Below are 22,639 nucleotides of genomic sequence, written 5' to 3' on the forward strand. Positions count from 1 at the left end.
GGGTTTTCCAAGGGGGCCATTTGAATACCTGGTAGTCCCTCTGTTACAATGCATGCTGACATTCTTTTTGTACACTGTAGTACACTGTACATTGTACATTGTACACTTGTATGTGTATATCAGATAGGTTTTTCACACGAGGAATAGCATTCTCACTCATGTACAGTGTACAAGGTAACAAGTTCCTCATGCATTTGCTGTATGATAAGGCAGCTTCATTTTTAATGTATCACCTTGAAGGCAATCCATGCCTTCAAATGCCAACTCTACAGTGTATTTGAATGATTTTTTGTCGAGCCAGTCTAATAATCTTTTGTCAACTACATGTACCAAATCAACAGTGTAACATAGTCATTTGTATCATTCAAGTTTACTTAATACATCCAGTTTTAAAGTGAAATTCTCCATGTTCTTATTGGACATTCATAAATTTAACTGAAACAGAACTGTACATATAGAATTTTCATGACTATCAGACACAGTTTGAGAAAGATATAGAATTTGAATGTTATATGCCTTGTTTCCAATAATTTTGTACATGACAGTGATCAAATACACTGTACATTTGTAGGTCACAACCTCACCAGCTGAATGCAGATTTGATGTGATGGTCATATTATTACCTTACGCTGGTTCGTGCAGGAGAACAGAATGCATCTATTGAACTTTTGGTCAATAACTTAACAATTACAATTTGTACACCCCATCATCATTGCCACAGAGCATTTGTTATCACTCTACAATGCTTTGATGCAATGCAAAGGAGGATATCTGTTATTCTTTTACTATTTCAGTATTCAAGGAAATTGAGTGGAGATTTTGTGAACAGTTCAGTAGTACAACTTGTGAGATGATACCATCCTCATTTCTCCCCTTTGTACACTGTGTATGTGACTAATGTCTCTGTTTCAAACTGATAACATTGTGAAACTGATAACATTCTTGTCCTTTCTTAAATCATGATGCTGGAGTAAAGATAATTGTTTATCTTGTGAAGAAATCCAAGGCATTTCACCTGCTATTACTGAGCTTCGTGGCTTACAATGAGACATAGAATTCGCCACAGTGATCAACGTTGTTGGAAGTAGTCTTAAATCATGTTTGATGATTTTGATTTCATAGTTTAACTTCCACTGCTTTCTTTCAGTTTGCTCCTTTGATAGTAAGTCAGCTTTAGCAGATAGAGGATTGCTCTCTATATTCTGATTTTTTTTTTTAATTTGTGATATGATTAAGCATATTGTTGTCTTTTTTTAAGTTATAGTAGGATGAAAGCATAAACCTTTCCAGTGATATTTTTGTTTCGTAAGTGCTAAAAAAAAAAAGAAAACAGAAAAGGAAAGGAAAAGGAGAGTACTTGCAGTTTGTATCATGCAATGTACAATATTGTAATAGTTATATGGTACATGGATATTAAAATCTTGTACACTGTATGGCTGTTTTTTTTTTTTTGTTTTTTTGTTTTGTTTTGTTTTGTTTTTGCATCTACAGTGATCCCACTAGCTAGTTATTTTTGACTTGTCTTATATGATTTCATGGTCAAATCTATATATCAGATTACGGCTGCCTCATAGACCTTGAAAACAAGAGGGCTATTTAGGTTAATGTAATTACTGGGGACCTGTAATCAACCAAACTTCTAAATCTGAGCTTTCATTTTGTAAAAACATGATGAAGCTCCTATCCTTTGTGAAGAGGACCCCATAAGAGAGGGAGGATGAGTATGCTGACCTGTTATTGAAACCCATACTGAGCTCTGAGCCTAGTCCTTCCTGCTTTCTCCCCACCCCACCCCGCCTGCCCTCTCTCTCTCTCTCTCTCTCTGGGCCCTCTATCTCAGGTCAGGACAGGCTGTGAGTCAGTGCATGCGACTGCGGATCTTCCTGACCAGTGCTCCACGGTGGACAGTGAGCCGCCGTCTGAGATGGAATTCATGCCGTCTGGCTCTGAGCTGATCAACCCATCACCAGTGGAGACCGAAGACCTGGTCAGGGAACCACTTGGTATGTTCACATTCATTGTCCATCCCGTACAATGTTACACTTTGTTAGCAGGTCTTTGTAAATGAACCCCCAATGAAGCCTCCTTTGTTCACATCACAATGATATCAAAATAGCATGTGTCACAAAATTACAGACCCTCCTGGGCAGAAGACATGAAAATGAACTACGCATATCCTTTCCAGTCTGCAGTACCTGTGTTGGCAAATTGCACTTTAAAATATTTAATACACATCACAACTGAACACAAATATTACAGAATACTGACTGACTACATACATAAATTTGTGAATGTGTTTTGGCTATTTAAAATCTGAAACACATCATAGTTTGATCCATGTGTCATCATACCTGTGAGGAATACACCTATCTTTTATCACAAAGCAAACTTTTCCAGAATATTGGGGGGGGGGGGGGGATTTTGGAGTGAGTTTCCTTACTTGCGATGGGCATTTTTAAAATTCTGTCATATGTCTACATACAATAGCAATCCTGAATATTTGCAATGTATGTTTACTTTGCAAGTGCTTGATTGTTGGTATGAAATAAAACAATATGTTTTGTGTTTTTGGCAGCAGGACATGTACAATATTGTAGTATGATGTAAAAAAAGATGACATAAGAAATAGCCTTGATTGTTGGAATACCAGAGGAGCTGCTTGTTCTTGAAAAAAAAAGGGGGGGGGGGGAGAAGAAGAAGCAAAAATGAAAGATATTTTTGATTTGTGTGAATTATTAAGAGTAAATCCTCAGGATTACTCAGAATTTCTGTATTGCCCCAGATTATATTGAACTTCTCAATTTTTCCAAAATGCCACCTGAAGATAACCAGAATTTCTAGAATATACGGTACTTTCTTTCCCTCCACAGTAGATGTTCTGATTAGTAAATTTCTGGAAAAACATGCATCTGAATAGTCAACATCTACAATATTGCAATGGGGCAATAAAAACAAAGCTCTAACCTGTAAAGGTAGAGTAACCATGTTCAGGCTTTCACAAATGTGTCCTGATTTTGTCTGACTCCAGTGCTTTTAAAGTCTTTTTCTTTGTATCTGAAAAGCCACTGTGTGATGTCCATTGAAAAGTACACAAAGCTTTAGAGTACACTTTAGAGATATGAAAATCGTCACCCAGTCGCTGAGAGTATTATCTCTCTTCAAGTGGCTATGAGTGGGGGCAAGATATGAGGGTTTGCATTAGGTTGCCAAGCATAGTGATTTTACATATATATTATGACCAGGATTTCATTTTTTTTTTTTTTTTTGGTCTTTTTTTTAAATTCAATTACAGTGAGTCGGTTAATTTGCTGGAAAAAGTCAGGTCTAATTGGCATGTATCAGTGTGGCCCCTACTCTATTGCTACCCTGCTTATAATGATTCCAAAATTAATTCTACGCCTGTGTTTAGAATGGTGACTGCACTACAAATCCTGTATGATCTTCAAATATGTCTGTGTATTTCAGCTAGTTGAAGTATTTGTATAGGTCAAGTTTGTGCATTCATTCATTCATTCATTCAAGCGTGTGACAGTGTTCCTGGTTGATACCGTTTGCCGACTATTGCTAGTCACCTGGGGCGAACCACGAGGGGTCGGCATCATTCGCCCGTTTTCTTGTGAGGGTGGGTATGGGGACCACTTCACGGGGTTGGCATCCGGCTCTTTGTGATGAATGAATGAAGTGGCTCTTTTACGTGCATATGTCGTGGCTAACACACACACGTGACCTCCATTTAATGTCCTATCCGAGGGACAGAGAGTATTTGCCTCTTACTAGAGGGGACGGAATGCTTACACACAACATTACTCATGGGCAGTGAGACTCGGGGAATCGAACCCAGTACTCTAGGTTGTGCATTTATTTTGTGCAACACTCACCCTTGACAGCAGTTGTGCAGTATACTGTATGCCCTGATCAATCATAGGTACACCTGTACCATTTTTATTAATACACGGGTCAGGACTATCTGTGGGCAAAACTGCATACAGTACCTGATACAGTTGATTGTCATTGCACCCAGTCAATGAGAACTTGAAGCTGGCACAATGTGGTGCAAGTACAATGTATATTAAAAGAAAATTCAAGTTTTCTGAATAAAGATTACATTTTTACGGCCAGGTTAATACATGTATTCTAGTAAATCAAAGTGTGATCCAGTTTCAAAGTGAGTTTGTGACACTGAAGGGCAGTGATCCATGGGAGTATTTACAAAATATTTATGCAAAGTGCATTATGGTCAGTGTACCTCTTACTTTTATGGTACCAATGCAAATTCCCTGTGTGTTACCATGTTCCAAATCACTCACAGCCATGTATGACTTGTACGGTGTAAAGTTGCAAGCCCCTCCCCTCCCCCCCCCCCTCTTTTTGTGTATGTTGTTGCTTTCTGGGTTTGCATTGTCGGCTCCATGATTTTGCGTGTGATCCCTATTTTTAAAATGCAGAAGGAAATGATTGCTTTTGAAGGGTTGAAGATTGCCCGGGGTGTTTAGGTGCTGTTTCTATTTCAGAGATCATCTGCTTTGCAAACCAAGGGTGTGTGACAACCCCCCCCCCCCCCCCCTTTTTTTTTTTTTTTTTTTTTTTTTTTTACTGTATTATCACACTGTGATTTCTGATTGAATCTATTTTTGTTATGCAACTGTGTAGTGTTATGGAAACCAATGTACAGTAAAAGACATAAATTGTTTTTTTTTTAAGTCTACCACACAACTGTTTTCAAGTCATTTCATTGCATGCTGTGAAAGAAAATAAATATTCTTTTAAGTATTAAAATGGTGATGCTTTAGATATGCCTCCGATATCCATGCAAGCATGACTCTCCATCTTCCATGAAGCCATAACCTCAGGCTGTTTTTTAGTGCTATTTCACCTTGAATCTTGCCAGCAGTATGTGGATGGCTTGTGTTGGACCTGCACTGTAAACAGTGCCTGTTGGCTGGAAAGCTCATACTGAGCAAGCTTTATTAAATAAATCACAATTTCATTACCGAGGTACATGCAACGTAGAATATTGAATAGAGAATGCACACATTGGTCGTAGACTCTTTCTTGCTCATTTCCAAATGAAACCTGTAATAAGGGTAACTGATGAAAGTCAAACTTTAATGCTAAGCTACTTAATAATACTTAACTACATGTAGATACTTATACCTAGATTTGTCTGACCAGCTGGGAATTGGTATGAACCATTGATACTAGTTCTGCACAATGGTTAATAGCTTCCTACAATTTGTGGGCATCCTGATCCTTGCTGCATTGTCTATGATCATTGTAGAGGGATTGCTTCTAACATTTGAGCCACAAACTATAATGTTTTCTTCATATACTACCAGTAGTCGTTTATTCATGGATATTGCTGTTCTATTAGACCTCTTCTTGTGTGGCGTAGAATCCCGTAAAAGTTGCAAGAAGTTTTTCATGTAGTCTTTTTTAGTTTTATTTCTTTCTGTTCACTGTTTCTCTTGAATTGAATGCTGCATTTCGATCATATCTTAGTCAATTTGAACTAAATTAAAAGATTTTTGTATGTTTTTGTCTTTGTTGTTGTTTTGTTGTTTGTTTGTTTGTTTGTTTTTTAGGTAGAAGTAGGGAGATGTGCCATATTTCTCTATTGAGATTTGGGGAGATTTAAAGACCCAGTAGCATGGGGAGAGAAGGTTTGCTCCATTGAATTGATCTTTATTTGCTGCCCTCGAGGTTACTTTCAAATAAAAAACTGCAGCTAATGCAGCCTGCTTGTCTGTGAGTAAATGATGCACATATAGGCCTACATACATCTATATAATGTGCATCAAAGCGTACGCTCATCGGCAACATTCGCCTCCAATTGAGATTCATCAGCTGTGTGTACAAGTGTACCCGAGAGAAAGCTCAGTGATCGAGCGACACACAGTTCGTTATAGGGATTCTCAATAAGTCGGACCAGTCTTGCCATTGCATGAATCACCATGCTATTGGGTCTTTAAGGGGGAAAATGATTTTTGAGGCTTCCCAGAATAATATTTCTTTCTTCCAGGAAGTCTGCAGTCCCTCCTGTAGTGATAGATTAATACCAAACACAGACAAGGACATGTCTTGGAACTTCTCCTAAGCCAGACTCTGTAGACTTATTCATGGAGAAGCAGTGCTGCTATGGTAAACCAGAGAATAGCAGTTGTGACCGCTAAATCTGATTTGTATTCTTATTTCTTTCTTTTTTCCCTCTTTTTTTTTTTTAGCCAGTTTCGATAAATTCTGGCACTGAAGGTTTCCATTTTGGAAAGCAGTTGCATTTTCAAGAATTTGTATATATAATGTGCTCTATGTTGTTACAAACAATAGGTTAATGTATGTTCCACACAATCTTTTTGCATGTATACTATTGTAGATAATATGCTAGTTCAGTCATGACAAGGCAAAAGCTTGAGGACCAAAGTTTGACAATAGATTTGATAAATATATGAAAAAAACCACACAAACACCTAGTTTTACCTACTACGTATGTATGTTGTACTCATGTTTGTGTCAGTACAGTATGTAAGTAGTGGCATACAAACATGGTCTTCAGTGCGTTTCTTTGCCAAGTGTTCTTTTTTTTTTCTTGCTCCATTGGACTTGCAAGGATCGATAAGAATTAGATTTGTGTGTTCAGCAATGCAGAGCTTAACTTCTGGCCAAGGCAGCTGCCTTGAAGTATAGGTATTCATTGCCTCAACATTGCATGATGTGACTGCACAAAAGAAGAAAAATCACTGAATATTTGATTTTCTTAATGTGACTTTTTATCAAAGAGCAAGTCACAGGTGTTTTAAATTCTGTCTACATTGCACAAATTATAGTTCTACATGTTTATTGATATATTTTTTTTTCTTGAGTATAGTAATTGTTGGACCCCGTTTACAGTGCAAGGCTCGGCCGCGGCCGAGCCCTCCTTCATTTCAGTGTAAACGTGCAAAAGGCCAAATGCGAGGCCAAAATTGGCCGCACATTTGGCCACACTCTGGAGGTGGTCTCGGCCGCGGCCAAGCCGCGGCCAAGCTCTGCCTCTTCTTGGTGTAAACGCAAACTGGGCCAAATGCGCGGCCAATTTTAGTCTGGCTTCCAGACCCTCTGCCTGTACTATTTTCCTATTCACGATATTAACCCCCTCAACGTCAAAAACTAGTATAGTTTAAGGTGGTTTTGTCCTGCAAAGGATTTTTCCTTCGGCAAAGGCCTTTGCCCGAACAGCAACTTCGTCGCCACGGAATCCAGTTGGCAAAGGGTCTGAAAACCAGACTATACCAGATTGCATTTGTTTACAAGCAGAGCGCCACTACGACAAAATATTGAAAGGTTTGAATTAAAAGCGTGGCTGAGCCCAGCAGTGTAAATGGACAAAATTGCGAGGCTCGGCCACGGCCGAAACGCGGCCGAACCCGGCCCCGCACTGTAAACGGGGTCATTGTGTGGGTCTGCAGTGGGACTGATACAACCATAAGTTTATAAAAATTGTCTCATGATTTTTGTCAGTACTTTATCATCAAGATACCACTGTTTCTGTTTGTTTTATTTTCATTGTCTTTCTTTTTTTCTGCCCATATGACACATCATATTTACCACTGGCAACCGTACAGCATGAGATCTGAGTGGAACTTTGTGAGGTTTGCAGACATGCTGTAGAACGTTATATTATGGGCTTTCATGTACATACGTGGGTGTACTAGTTTGTGTGGTAGATGTTCTTGTAATGCAAAATGAGAAGTGGATAATCGGCTACACTGTATAAATAGAAAGTTCAGAATGTTTATTTAAAAGACTATAAATTATAATCACGAGAGTGGAGGGTACGTACGAGTATGTACTTCATGTATGTAGTTGAAGTAACTGTGCCTCTCAATCCTAGGGAGGTACATACATGTATGTAGGCCTAATGCAATGAATCGTCGCATATTATTGTCAATGCAGTTGATGTGCAAGTTTGTATGGTACATGTGCAGTGTATACATGCTTGTATTATCTGTTTGCATGTATACACCGTATGTGTGTAAACACTGACACGCTGTTAAAGGGAAGATAAACCCCAAAGAGCAATGTGGATTGAGTGAAAGCAGCAACATTAGTAGAACACATCAGTGAAAGTTTGAAGAAAATCGGACAATCGATGCAAAAGTTATGAATTTTTGAAGTTTTGGTGATGGAACGGCTGGATGAGGAGACTACTAGAGGTTATGACGTATGAGTGGACAACAATACCAAGAAAACATAAAGAAAATTCTACAAAAATCCATTTTTCATGAAAATTACAAATTCCATCAACTTGATATTGACATATGTTAAGGGTAGCACTTATTCCCCCTGCTTTCTGAAAGAGGTAGGTCCATTGCTCTTTCATAATTCTAGAAAAGTGAATTTTTGTTGAATTTCCTTTATATTTTCTTTTATTGTTGTCCACTCATACGTCATATCCTCTAGTAGTCTCCTCATCCAACGGTTCCAACACCAAAATTTTAAAAATTCATAACTTTTGCATCGATTGTTCGATTTTCCTCAAACTTTCACTGATGTGTTCTACTAATGTTGCTGCTTTCACTCAATCCACATTGCTCTTTGGGTTTACCTTCCCTTTAACTAAAAAGTAAACGATACAAAGTGTATATGTTTGGCCATGTACAAATGCAGCGCAGTTCCCTCCCCCCCCCCCCCCCCCCCCAAACTGGAAACCTGGAGAGTCCTTTCCCATGCAAGCTTCCCGTTTGGGGCCACTCTGGATTTTGTGAGCTATTTTGTAAACTGCCATCCATTTAACCCTTTTTACTATACTGCATATCTCTCCCCCCCCCCCCCCAATTCCACTTCCATGCCTTTGCAGTTGTGGAAATTCAATTTTGTATTGGGGTCACCAAATTTTGCCAGTGCCCTGGGTTTGTCGCTGCTTTTCCTTGATGCGGTAGGTGATATCAGTGGTGAGGCAAGCAGGGAGAGGATGCCAGTATTCTACAGGGAAGGAGTAAGGTGCCATGCGATCCTTAGTCTCATCTTACAGACTTCGAGGGCCATCATATGGCCCTATCGTCATCAGCAAGTGATGGTTAAAGGGATGGTATAGTTCAGGCAGCTGTAATCTTTCTGTACCAGTTCACGGTGCAATCTACAGGATGGTACACATACTGGACAGGTCAACTGGTTTTGATAATAGGGACTTTTCGATTTCACATCCTGGATATGGATGCAGACGTAATGACGTCATTTTAAAGAACTGCGCATGCTCCAAGACCCCGTTTACAGTGCAGGGCCAGGCTTGCCCAGCCTTAATTGCGGTACTCAGCCCTGCAATTTTGTCCGTTTACAGTGCCGGGCTCGGCGCGGGCTTTTAATTCAAACCTTTCAATATTTTGTCATAAGTGGCGCTCTGCTTGTAAACAAACGACTATTATTGAGAGCGCGCCGGTCGCAATTTGGTACCGCATTTGGCCCAGTTTGCGTTTATAGTGAGAAAAGGCCGCGGCCGAGACTACCTCCAGAGCTTGGCCAAATGTGTGGCCTTTCTTGGTACCGCATTTGGCCTTTTGCACGTTTACAGTGAAATGAAGGCCTGGCTCGGCCACGGCCAAGCCCGGCCCTTTCACTCACTGTAAACGGGGACCAAGTTCTCCACTACGTCCAATGCCACAAATGTTACAGTCAACAGTCAAAGAAATGTAGCTATGTTTGTATGTTTTTTGCATTATTTACAGTAGCAGGTAGATCTGAAAACCATGTTATTTGTTGTGATTGATAGCATACAAGTAAATGAAGTGGGAAATCATTTCCTGGGTGCAGGCGAGGGTTAAGGTACACTAGAAACCAGTGATCACTGTCCAAGATCACTGAAGTCCATCAAAGGGTAGATATCTATGAATGGCCTTGTATTGCATTGTATACAGACCTGTAGTAAGAGTCCCAGTCATCTGTACCCTGTAGGCTCTAAATTGCTCCAGTTCAATTCTGAATTGAAAAAATAAAAGGATATAATGCTGAATCTCTGACCTCTACTTTAAGATGTGACAAGGGCAATGGTTGTCAAAAAAAAAAAAAAATTAGGCCAATGGATATTCATTCGAAAGGTCACCCCATGCACTTGATAAAATTGAATGAACTTTTATTTCTTGACTTGAATTATTCATGCAAGCAACTGTAGAAAGGTCCTGTCTTGAAGCAAAGTGGTGTAAGTGGGAATGGGAAGGCCCCTTGCTGTCACTATTGTGTAAGTTTGGTATTTTGGCAAAGACAATGAACAGAGATGAGATTTGACAGGGGCAAGATGGTCAAAAGGCAACGTTGTGTCCCACATAGGAATCATATGGGGATGGAGATAGGTTCTTTGTTTGGTATACATTAAGTGTATAGCTCGCTTTTTGTCTGAGCTAAAGCCTGACACAGATTGATGTTATTCACAAGCATTTTTTATGCATGGCGATACCGGTTGTACATCATTTTATTGGTGGAATTTTGTTTTACATATATTTTTGTATTTATGTACAGTTGAGTATATACATGTATTATGTTACACTGAATATTCAGTTTATATGTCTTTATAATAAATCACCTACATTGTATGTGTATGTGTATATGGTGTATTTGTATTATGTACTGTACTTGTACAAATTTTGTATTTTATAATGATTGATCTTCTCAAAAACCTTGAGTAGAAAGAGTCCATTGGCAATTATACACATTTTGTGCTGTAGTATCTAATTTTTTTTTTTTCACTGCTGTACCAGTATGCATTACTCAATATACCAGGCCAGAATGGATGAGCAAATATTTTGTATAATTGTAGTGCTATGTTTGGTTTTGTTGGAGATCCGATTCATAATTGCTGTATGCCAACCTTATGTGAATGATATGAGTAGATAGATTTTCAGAGCCACAGAAGTGTTCTAAGTAAGTGTATGAACGGTCTCTGCAATGAAGAATAGGGCTGTAGATCACTTCAATGCTGTAATACAGCTTTTGGCTGAAATGGGGTCAGATTATGCATACAAGTGTGTAGGCGGGATGTACATGTAGGTCACAAAAGTGGTGGGTATGATGGTGGCCTGCATTATTTCTTAAAGTGCATTTCGCTGAATTATCACTTCAGAGGCGACGGGCACACTATGCCTGTGGCTGGACAATTATGCAGCACGGTCAACTGTGCAGTCCACGCTGTGGGTCATGGGTGGAGGCAACAACACAACACTGCAGTTTGTCAGTGAGCAGCGCATTTGCAATAATGGGTGCTCTGTAGATGGGTATACTGTGCAGTTCACCGTCTGTGGCTGTGTCAGTGTTGGACCAGATGCAAATCTGCAGAACAGAGTATGCAATGCGATGGACTAGTAGGCTGTGGTTTCCTGTAGGGGATATCCAAATGTTTATGGTTTGCAGAAAAGATGAAAGTGTTTGTGATCAACAGCCTTATACTGTATGCATAGAGAAAAATGTACAGTGTATGTAGCATACCACAGTACCTTTAAGGGCAGATTGCAGGAAGACAGCAGATAAGGAAAGACACGAGTGACTCTAGTCTCTAGCATTCTTCCAATATGTACAGGTAGGGCCTTTACAGCCTGTAGGTACAAATTTGTTTTGTACAACTGTATTTCACTTGTATTTTGCAAGTAGTCCTTGTTACTTTAAATGTCTGCTTTCTCTATCCAAAATATGGTCTTCTTTTGGTGTCTGAGTGTCCAAGAGTACACTGTTTGGAAAAGCCACATCTTTGAGTTAAATGGTTGAACAAACAAAAACAAAAAAGTCCCAAACAGTTTCATCAATGTTGAATCTTTTATTTATAACTTTCACTGACACACGATTTTTCTGCACCCACATAATATGGTCTGAGAATGAACAAGAGTTCTGGTCTATACATCACATATTCTTACTGTATATTGTATTTGGCTTTACCTTTTTGATAAAAATTTCTTAAGTTTGAGTCCTTAATGCTAGTTGTAATGAAAGGGGGGAAAACAATCATATTTACATGTATGGAGGTAATTTGTAAAGTCAACCTGTGCACTCAATGTACACGTAGAGCATCACGACTTGAAAACAATTCATTCTCTGAATATGATGCACCACGCGCTACCCCGGGGTATCGTAGTAACCCGGGGTACCACGTTGTGTAGCGCCATCTCACGTTCACTCGAGTACAACCGCAGACTTACTGCGTTACGTATGCGCACTGTACTGACCCGTGGTACGGTGCGATACTCAGTATAGCGCTTCATGCACTGACTACACGCACTATTATAATAGCCCGCTAGCTGTGCCAAAGTTACGATCTCGTAGACGTAGTTTCGATCCCGTAATTTTGTAAGCTTTGTGCACTTTGTGCCGAACAAAATATCCTTTCGCAATTAGGATCAAGCTGCAAAAATGCCAGCAGGTGATGGGGGCTATGCCGCACTGAAAGGAAAGGGCCGGAAAAGAAGGAAAATTTCCAGAGAGAATTTCTCCAATATACATGAAATTATTATGACTGTTGAACATAGATAGCATCAGTACACAAGATAGCTATTTCATGGGGAATCAATATAAATAATAATACAGGGTGTACAAGTATCATAACAGCATGAAACAATATCAGTGATACACTGTAAAATAGTTACTCATAGTAGTTGTACGTTAACAAGGGATTAATTGAGAAAACTACAGGATGAAGAGGTTTTTTTTTACAAGAACAATGGCCATAATTGAATGTTGAAGAATTAATCACACACAAAAAAATTAATTTCCCACTTTTTGGTAACCCAGGGTACAGCCCTAAAAAAAAAAAAAAATAATTCAACAAAATGGCCGATTTTTTTCTGGTACCCCAGGGTACCATTTATGTCATCATATGATAAACCTGTATATTTTGATTTTTAAAAGTTTGGGACATTTTTTTTTTCTTTCTATATCACGTTCATGGCATGGGTAAACAGCTTTCCCTTCAATTTGCACATAATTAGAACAGAGGAAGTCTTTCATCAACATAATCTTTCAGCGTTGCCTTTAAAGTGCACTCACAAGGAAAATCAGGTATCATTATGATTGCATTTAGGGGTATTTTCACACAATGCGGAGTTTATGAGGATCGCTCAAAGTTTGCTGATCATTCTAAATCTTGTTAGTAAGTACCGTATAATGACAGAAAGGCTTTTTCTTCTGGAAAGGAGTAATATGGACAATATTCCAGAAGAAAATAAACAATTGTATCAAACGCTTTTGTACCATCTGTAGCAAGCAGGAAGCCATACTTTGCGCTATTTTCATTTTCTTTGTTCTGAGACATGCTGATGACAGATCATCTGGAATGTACATGGCAGTATTACAGTATTCAAACTTATAGATGAAGTGTAATTGAATGTTTACAAACTACTTTAGTTTTCTGAGTTTTAGACAAGCAAATTCTTCATTTTTTTTTTCATACAAGTGATACATTTTAACACCTCTTATGAGGAAATCCCTTTTTGTACACATTCTGTTAGTACTGTGTGTTTTGCATACATAACTGTTAATTCACAATTGTATAACATTTTAGGATGAAGTGGGACTTAAAACAACAATTTTGTTTCAGATTTGCTATCAAGAATCGCAGAAACAGAATGAGAAGTTAAATATTTACCCTTTTTCAGGAGAAAAATTAATGACTTCCCTCCTTTAATGCTTACTACACATTTAAAGTTTATGGTGGCAGTGTTTTAGTAAGTTGTTGGTTTCGCAAATATCAGTCAACATGCGAAATTTGAAAAAAAAAAAAAAACAGAACAAAACTGAAATACACAATGTAGGCCTACACATGTTTTGATCTTGTACACAATAAATAGCAGCAGCACATATACAGTATCACACATACAATTGAAGAGTTTTAGTGTCATGTATTGAAATGTGAATTTTAATTTCTTCTTCTGCAACAGGACAATGTGATTTCCATTCATTTTAGACTGATTAGAGTGAAATGAAGGTTGCTTTCAATTGTGCTTGCTAACTTTCAGCGAGCATTTATTATTATGCTCTCAAACTGACCACTGATCTCTGCGTTTTGCAGAGATGCCCAGTCTTTTTTTTTTTTTTTGGCAGTATTTTGCACTATTTTTTGCCCAAAATTCCATTTGAAAGTCTCATGATAATTCCCCCCCCCCCCCCCAAATGGTATTACTACACATGCCTCTTTTCAGGAAAGGTCAACATACTTTTCTCCTCCAAAATATGGCCTTTTTAGCCATCAGACTACTGCAGTGCTGTTTTTCACAGTTGGTATCCCTGTTTGCTATAGCAGGAAGAAAAGACATTAGAATGAGAGGAGAGAGATCCCCCTGTGCACACAAAGCAGAAATGTGTCATCAATTCAATGCATTATGCATTGTAGTCTCACAAATAAGAAGCTTGGCCTGTTTAAGCCTCTCAGCCTCTCAGTCTCAAGATGTTATTAGCACTTATTACACAGACAAGTTTGACTTTGCAGCATCAAGGGGATTTTTGATGAATCCCCAAATGTAATGCTCAAATATGTTGTTAGGGCAACCACACACACACACACACACACACACACTCCATGATATTCCAGTGGCCATATTGTCATTTTTTTTTTTTTTTTTTCAAACAGAAGAAAATTGAGCAATGAAGTGCTGGTTAGGGACTTTTTCCGCTCAACAAGGAGAAGTTGCCATACTATGCTTAGTTGAAATGGGAATTTTATAACTGAGTTTGTTATAATGGGACTACAGTATACACTCTGCTGTGCAAAATCTTTTGGAATGCGTGGTCTAACAAGACAACTCACTTTTCCTATGTTAGAGATTTTCAAATTTTTATTTTTTTATGCCTCCATCATGAAGTGTCACCTGAGGCATTGTTTTCAGGTTCTCCGTCCTTCCGTCCATCCGTCATCAATTTTGTGGAGAGTGTAACTAAAAAAACGTTGGGAGGTATCCTAATGAAACTTAGCATGTATGAGTGAGTGAAGTTGTATCGATCAACTTTTGGGTGCACATGCTCAAGGTCAAAGGTCAAGGTCAAATGTTCGAAATTGCACTATTCCCCCCCCCCCCCCCCCATCCATGAAATGCCTGAAGGTATTTTCTTCAAACTTAGTGTATTAATGTACTAAAAGATTCTCTAGAGAGAGTTTTGGGTCAGAGGTCAAAGGTGAAGTGAATGTTTTAAAGTTTTTACTTTTTTCTCCATATTTTGGAAATGTTTCAAGGTATCTTCATGGAACTTAAATATGTATGTACTGACTGTCAGTGATTATCTAGGGAATTTTAGGGTCATTGGGTCAATGATCAGGAGTCAGATGTCAAGGTCAACTCCTGAAAATTTCACTTTTTCCCTCATATTTATGCCTGCAAGATTTTTTCTTGAAACATAGTGTGATACATGTATTACCCAAGAAGGTCAAAGGTCAAGTGAAAGTGTTAAATTTCACTTTTCATCCATATCTCGAAGTGGCTCAAGGTGTCATCATGAAACTTAGTACATCTATGCATGTTTTGTCTGACAGTGATTCTCTTGGGAATTTTAGCATCATGAGGTCAATTTCCAGGTGCAGAGGCCAGGTCAAAATGCTAACAATTTACTACAAGACTGTATCTAATACTGAAATTACACTTTTTCTCCATACCTTGAAAATTACTCAATGCATAACTCATAAAATGGTCAGAAGTCAAGTAAAAATCCTGAAATCCCCAAGTGCTGGGTACATGCCCTCATAGAAAATGCATACTATAGCCATTCATCTAATTAAACCTACAGTAGTTCAAGGAAAGTCATAACTGCAAGAAGGCTTTTTTTTTTTTTTCCTTGATAGTTTGGATATAATTTGCTCATTTGATCTACATGTACTTCTCCAATGTAGGTTTTAGTACTGGTAGTCACCAAATACCTACTTCTGTCAAGTGTGTGAATGCACATTGCACATACACAGTGCATCATGTACACATTGTACTGTGGTGTGCATTATGCATGAATTCCTTATAAACACACTGTGCATGAAATTATCTTGATGTTTTGATCAGAGGAGATTGAATGATATTATATATGGACATGATTCTGTTTTTCAAGGAATGATAACAGGAACTCACCAAACAAGAAATTTGAAATAAGTTTTATGCAAACATAGAAACACTTTTGAAGAAAGACGGAAAAGAAAGAGTGAGGGGAACACCCAGGTATAGCTGAGCATTTAAAAACTAATTTGCCCAAAGTATAAAGGTCTGTCCTCAAATGTGTTACAGCTTAGCTGGAGAACAAAGTGTGAAAAGGGAAGTGACTGATTCTCAGTCAGGTTTGAGTGGTTGTGGACTTGAATCCCTGCCAGTAGGATAGGGGGTACTTGGACTTACCATGGACTGGTTAGTGATTCAGTATGCATTGTATGATTTATTTGGGTGGGGGTAATTTGGACAAACTATGTCCACAGGGCTGCCAACTCTCACACATTGAGCGTGAGACTCACGCATTTTGGTCCTTTCTCACTCTAAAACTTTATTTCATTTGCATGCATTTCGGTGCCACCTCACGTCCACTCGAGGACAGCCAGAGAAAAATGCATGCACTGTGTGTGCGTGTACATAGTCATTCCCATATGATGTGCCACTGCATGTTATACCGTAAAGTTCCGTGTATAAGACGCACTATTTTTTCATCGGAAAACATTGAAAATCGGGGGTGCGTCGTATACACGGGTACAGTCGAATCATGGAAAAAAATCTGTCATGTACACCCAATTTTATAAGGCCAACTTGGGGCCATGTATGCCCATCGTCGTTTGGAGGGTAAGCAATCACTAAAACTTACGAATAAATGAGCGATCTTTCAATCTGGACACACACAAAAGCTGCAAATACGAGATAAACTTACATCGGCCTTGTGCAGTAACGATGTTTCAATCTGGCCATAGACAACAGCTGTAACAGCACTGCTGTATGCTACTGATGTCAATCTACCAAGCTACCAACAGCCAACCTAGTAGCTGGAATACGCGATGTACAGGTATCATTATTAAATTACCAATACCGTAAAACTTATCAATGTACTAGTATCAATATGGCCATAGACAAAAGCTGTAAAATACGGAGTAGGATCGACACTATGTCACCGTAAATATGAACGATGTGTGAAGCATGCATGCATATCCATGTTGTTTGTTTGCTCTTCATTTCACGAGGCCAGCTAGGTTGGCATAGCTACACTGTAGCTAGCTAGCTAGCTAGCTAGCTAGCAAGCCTTTTGCAAAGGCAGCACCTGCAGAGAGGCTCTTGCAATGGACTTGCGTGCACACAGCGATCGGATCGGAGCGCGCTTGCCCGTTGCGCGCTGTGTGTGCAAGTCCATTGCTCTCTGTGTGCGTGTGCTGAAATTATAGCAAGCTGCCTTTTGCAAAAGGCTAGCACTGTGCATATAAGCATGGTACAAGAGACACACATGTTACTGGTAATCCCTCCGGGCGAAACAACAGTGAGTGTAATTACCGTACGCACCGTACGTCTCGCCGTATGATCCCTCTGCTACACTTGTTGATGGTTTTCTTATTTTTCGTAATGAACCTTCCAGTCTGACATGCGTCAATATGCGAGACACCCTCTGCTATGTATGACAGCTAGCATACAGCAGTATGACAGCAAAGATCGTACTGTACACTCATGAGTACGATATGCATGACACATGTACCACGATTGAAAGGCCAAACAATAGCAAGTGAGTACCGAGACAAGTCTCTCATTTTGCGTCTTCCATATTTTGCCGATGTCCGATGAATGCCGTTAAATGAAAGTATAAAAGGAAACGAAAAATAGAGCAAATACATGCTGCATTCTAGGGAAATTTTGAGCTGAAATAATATGTATGACACACGCAACATTTGCGTGGAAATTTTCTTGTTTTTTAAAATTTTTTTATTTTAGGTCCAAAAGTAGGGGTGCGTCTTATACACGGGTGCGTCTCATACACGGAACTTTACGGTACTATGCGTGCATGGCACGCTGTGCTACCACTAGCATGTGCTTCAGTGCAGTGCAGTGCAGTGCAGTGCAGTGGCTAGCGTGCACTAGCTCCAGCACCAAAATAATTTCCTCTTTTTGGCACCCAGATTACAACCTTTTTATAAAAAAAAAATAAATCAACAAAATGGCTGAATTTTATTTGGTACCCCGGGATACCATTTTTGCATTCTATAGACAAACACTTTGCATGCATTTTACTTTTGCAAAATCTTGGCTCAAGAAACTTGCGAAAGTCTCATGCACATGAAAATGTCTGGTTTTACAGTAATCGTATTATACATGTATGGGGGGCTATTTGGACAAACCGTGCACCGGATGGGGATTATATACTGTAAAAGTGGTTTCTTTCGCGGTGGTTTTATTTTTGCGCTTTTGGCGCTTTGAGGTTGAACCGCGAATTTAACATCACGCGAAAATGTTTTGAACTCGTCGCTTGTACAACGCTATCATTGCCGACCGCGAATTTAAACACACCCGAAAAAGTCCGCACCGATGGGGACCGCGAAAGTTTCTGTACGCGAAAGAAACCACTTTTACAGTACATTGCATCTTTGATGACGTAAAAGTGGTTTCTTTCGCGGTGGTTTTATTTTTGCGCTTTTGGCGCTTTGAGGTTGAACCGCGAATTTAACATCACGCGAAAATGTTTTGAACTCGTCGCTTGTACAACGCTGTCATTGCCGACCGCGAACTCGTCGAACCCGCGAAATAGCACCAGCATCACATGTGAACTGTAATACATGTATCACTTGTCATCCACGGTTTACGCGTGTATGCCAAAATTGCAGGGGCGATCCTTTTTGGACTTCTGAACTCTACTGCGATAATGATTCTGATTGCAGCCAAGCCCATTGTGAAAGTACCACAATGTGCTTCAGGTATTTGCTCCCTGTTAAAAAAGAGTTTCTTGATGCCACCAGCTACAGAGGACCACACGTTCTAAAGCGAAACATTCCAGTTTCGTGTGGATGAGCACTCCCTACCAGATGGTCTTTCCCAGTGCATTCATTTCAGGCCTCTTGCCTCTGTTACTCCATTTATACTGCAGCCCCCAAATTTTGTGCCGCCTTGAACTAATAAGCCAGTTCGTAATTAGATCATGTACACATTGGTACAAATGACCTTTCATTTTTCTCAATTGGTTAGGCACTTCACTCGTTTTCAAAGCGGCATAATGCATAAGCTTGCCCGACGTAACAATTTATGGAATTCGTGTTCAAACAAAGAATGAACTTGCGTTTAGACCATGTGACCAGAATAGTCTGTCAGTTGACATTTTAAAGGCATCCATTTCATTGTTTTGTATTGGATGCAATATCAACCCTTTCTTTTCATATTGTCAAATACCAGGGCTGCTGTCAGGTGGATGTGCTGGCAAGCGCCATTTAGATAATGATCACATGAATAATCATCACATCTCAGATGCTTATCTCAGTGAAATAACAAACCAAAATGTATGTTGGTACAAATGACCTTTTTCTGCTCATGCGCAAAGTGGAATTACGAAGTGGTCTATTCAAAAGCTATTTGAAAAAACAAACAAACTTGCCTGCATCTGAGCAGGCAAGGCTGCCTGCTCAGATGCGCCCAAGCATGCCCCAACTGGCTCTGTTGTCATGGTAACTGCCTTACAAGCTTTTGATTCCTATGTTCGCGCATAATCATAAGCTTTGTTGGCTCACCGGTGGTTACGTGGGCTGGTTTGTTACGTCATCAGGTGATGACCTGCAGTGATTGCCGGTAACATCCGGGTTGGCGAAAAGCCGCTTCTCCCAGATCTCCCATGCATGGGCTGCTCTTTGTTATGCTGCATGAATGCAAACCAATTATACATTGTGTGTTCCAGAAGCTGGGGTGCCCCCACATTTTTTAGCACCACGATATTGAGCAGTTTCACTTGATCCCCCACCTGGGGCGAACCCTGTCAGATACATGTACAGTATTCTCTGTGTGAATGGAGAGCTGGGGCTGCCCTGACAATTTAGCAAACTTCTGATAAGCTGTGCACCCAATTTTCTATTTTTTTTTCTTCCTCTCCACTTCTATAGGGCATAGGATACTGTTTGCTTTAATAGTCCCGTACATTAAAGAGTATTTCCTGCCCATAGTACACCATGCATCAGTCACTTCAAATGTGTCATATTTGCTAATAGTTGTAGGCTAAAGATGGATGGAAAATGATAAGCATTATGATTCGATATTATATGAATTTGAGGTTTGGGTTTTTTTTTTTCCTTCTTCAGTGAGGCATGACAGTCTCTACATAAAAATCTTTGTGTGGAACTCATATGAACATTGAGGAGCTGCTTGGCCAAGTTGGAAAGATGTGAAGAAGTATTTCAAACTCCAATTTAGTCCATGTTGGCGTAAAATTGACATAATTTGAATTAAATGTTAGCCAGCAATTTGTACAAAGAAAGAGAGAATGTAGACATTGAGATGTTAGTTGAAGTTTTAGTCAGTAGACCAGGAAATAAGTAGGCACAGTGAAACGACTTACATTGTACATTGTAGTTTTATAGCAACTACTGTAGGTCTCATTGCAGGACAAGAGTGTAAAAAAGAGTTTTGTAAAATGTAAGAGTGCTCTGAGATTTTGGGCTGCTCCATTCAGTAGAGCTGAGTGTCAATGCGACCAATACTTGTGATTTCTGTTTTTGAGGCTAGGCATGCTCCGCAAGTGGGCTAAATATTCTCTCATACAGGAGCCATGTGGAGGCATACGTAGGCCATAATCTGCCGTTTACAGAGCTTGGCAAAACTCCAGGAATTATGTGGATGTTTCCTTTGATGCTGTACTTGTAATGTACAGTGTAATTTGAGGTCATATTTTTTTTTTCCAACTGATTTATCAGTTTTCTAGCATTATTAGAAAAAAGTTATGTTAGGGCAACCAGATGGATACTGGTACTGGTACTCGAAATGGTATTATTCTGGGTGGGTTTTGGTAAAAAAGATGTTAGGGTTAAGTACATTAGTACATTCACATCTCAGATTTGTGTGCATATTAAATCTTTGATATGATCTTGGTAATCACATCCAGCATTCCATGATGGCATGAGTTTGCTCATGATGCAGTATATCTCTATGGCCATATATGTAAGTGACACAATTACTCTGTCATTGATGTTATCGGGTGACCTACCATCTAGTTCCTTAGGGTGACCTGTCTCTGTGGCATTAGCCTTTGTCAAAGACCCTCTCGCTGTAGTGATCACAAGAGGAGGGAGCAGAGGGTCAAGCAAGAGCCAAAACCCACCAATGGGGCCTTTGGTGATCTGTCCGGGTTTCTCAACAATATGCCCTTGACTTACCAAAGTTTGCTATGATTCTGGATTATATGCAAAAGGGAAACCAGGCTTGTGGTCTGAAAATACATGTACCCAACTTCTGTTCACTCTACGCACCTGCAATTTGTGGCCAAATTTAAGGGATTCCAAGATTTAGAACTCTTCCAGCTGTATGCCAATATGATATTTGGAGATATCATACAGAATATATATTTTTGATCTTAATACAAGAACAAAGTAGTGATGTGTACATTTATTTTGATACATTTTCAGGGGGAGGGGGAAAGAAGTGAATGGCTTAGGGTACTGCATAATCATATACACAACCATTATATGAAAACAGGTTATTTGTATTGCCCAAACAGAACATTTGTAGACAGAAAAGTTGCAATGGAACATGCTGTGTTTATCTCAATAGATGTGCGCATTTTACCCATTGGTGATCTGCAGTACCATATCGTGTGATTTCATTACATCTTGAGAATTTGTCAAGTGCTATCTGCCTAGCAATCTAATATGTGTGACATATAACAATACAGATTTCCTCACTGATATGGTTACACTGTTCATAATCCACCTTGCTGCATATTGGCACAAATTGATTAACAAAAATGCTTGGATGTATTCAATTTACAGAATTTTCAGCGAAAACTTAAGTTGAATTATTCATCTTGTTTGTTCTGTCTTTCTAATATTGTAGTACATCGTAAATCCGTGTTAATGGAATGCTTTTTGCATACCAGGTTATTTATTAACAGCCATGTAATGAGCCTGTATACAGTCTGTGGATATTAACATTATGAGATAAATCAGGAGCAACATTTAAAAAAGGTCCAGGCTGAACACACAGTAGTTGTATGTATTCAGTATACACCATTATACCATTCATTAATTGTACATTACTGGTACAGCAGTTCACAAGACCAAATAGTTGTCCCTTCCTATTTCTTATGTTTACATTGTAGTTTTGTTCTGGGGTATTTCTTTTTATTAGCTAAAGAATTGCATTCTGTTTCATCGCAGACCATACATATGTACAAAACAGGAATTTACACTATCTTTCAAAGTTGCAGTTCTGATTAAAGAGGAGTGAACACATAGTTGTTAAAATACATTGTAAATGCAACAGTTCAGCATTTAGCGTGCGAATGCTCCATGCTCTTCTGTAAAATAATGTACATATACACACTGTACCAGTTGAACAGTAGCCGTACTCAAAGCAATTCATTTGTTACTGCTGTTATTCCCCTGCAGAAACAGCCAAGTGTCATACATGGTAGCATTATATCTTTTCCTGATACACTTAACTTACACAATGAGTTTGTAGTGAAATTAAATAGCAGTTTGCATGTAACTGGGACATGTAGACATGGGTTA

At 39.2% G+C, this 22,639-nt stretch overlaps 1 protein-coding gene across 1 annotated transcript in view; it reads left to right on the forward strand.

Annotated features, from left to right (window-relative positions):
* Positions 1–22,639, forward strand: part of LOC140238299 (uncharacterized) — a 61,527-nt gene that overhangs the window by 16,938 nt on the left and 21,950 nt on the right. The window contains exon 3 of the mRNA XM_072318235.1: positions 1,841–2,003. Coding sequence (XP_072174336.1) covers positions 1,841–2,003 — 163 coding nt within the window. The remainder of the gene's footprint in view (positions 1–1,840; positions 2,004–22,639) is intronic.

Source organism: Diadema setosum, chromosome 14, assembly GCF_964275005.1.
Source record: "Diadema setosum chromosome 14, eeDiaSeto1, whole genome shotgun sequence".
NCBI lineage: Eukaryota > Metazoa > Echinodermata > Echinoidea > Diadematoida > Diadematidae > Diadema > Diadema setosum.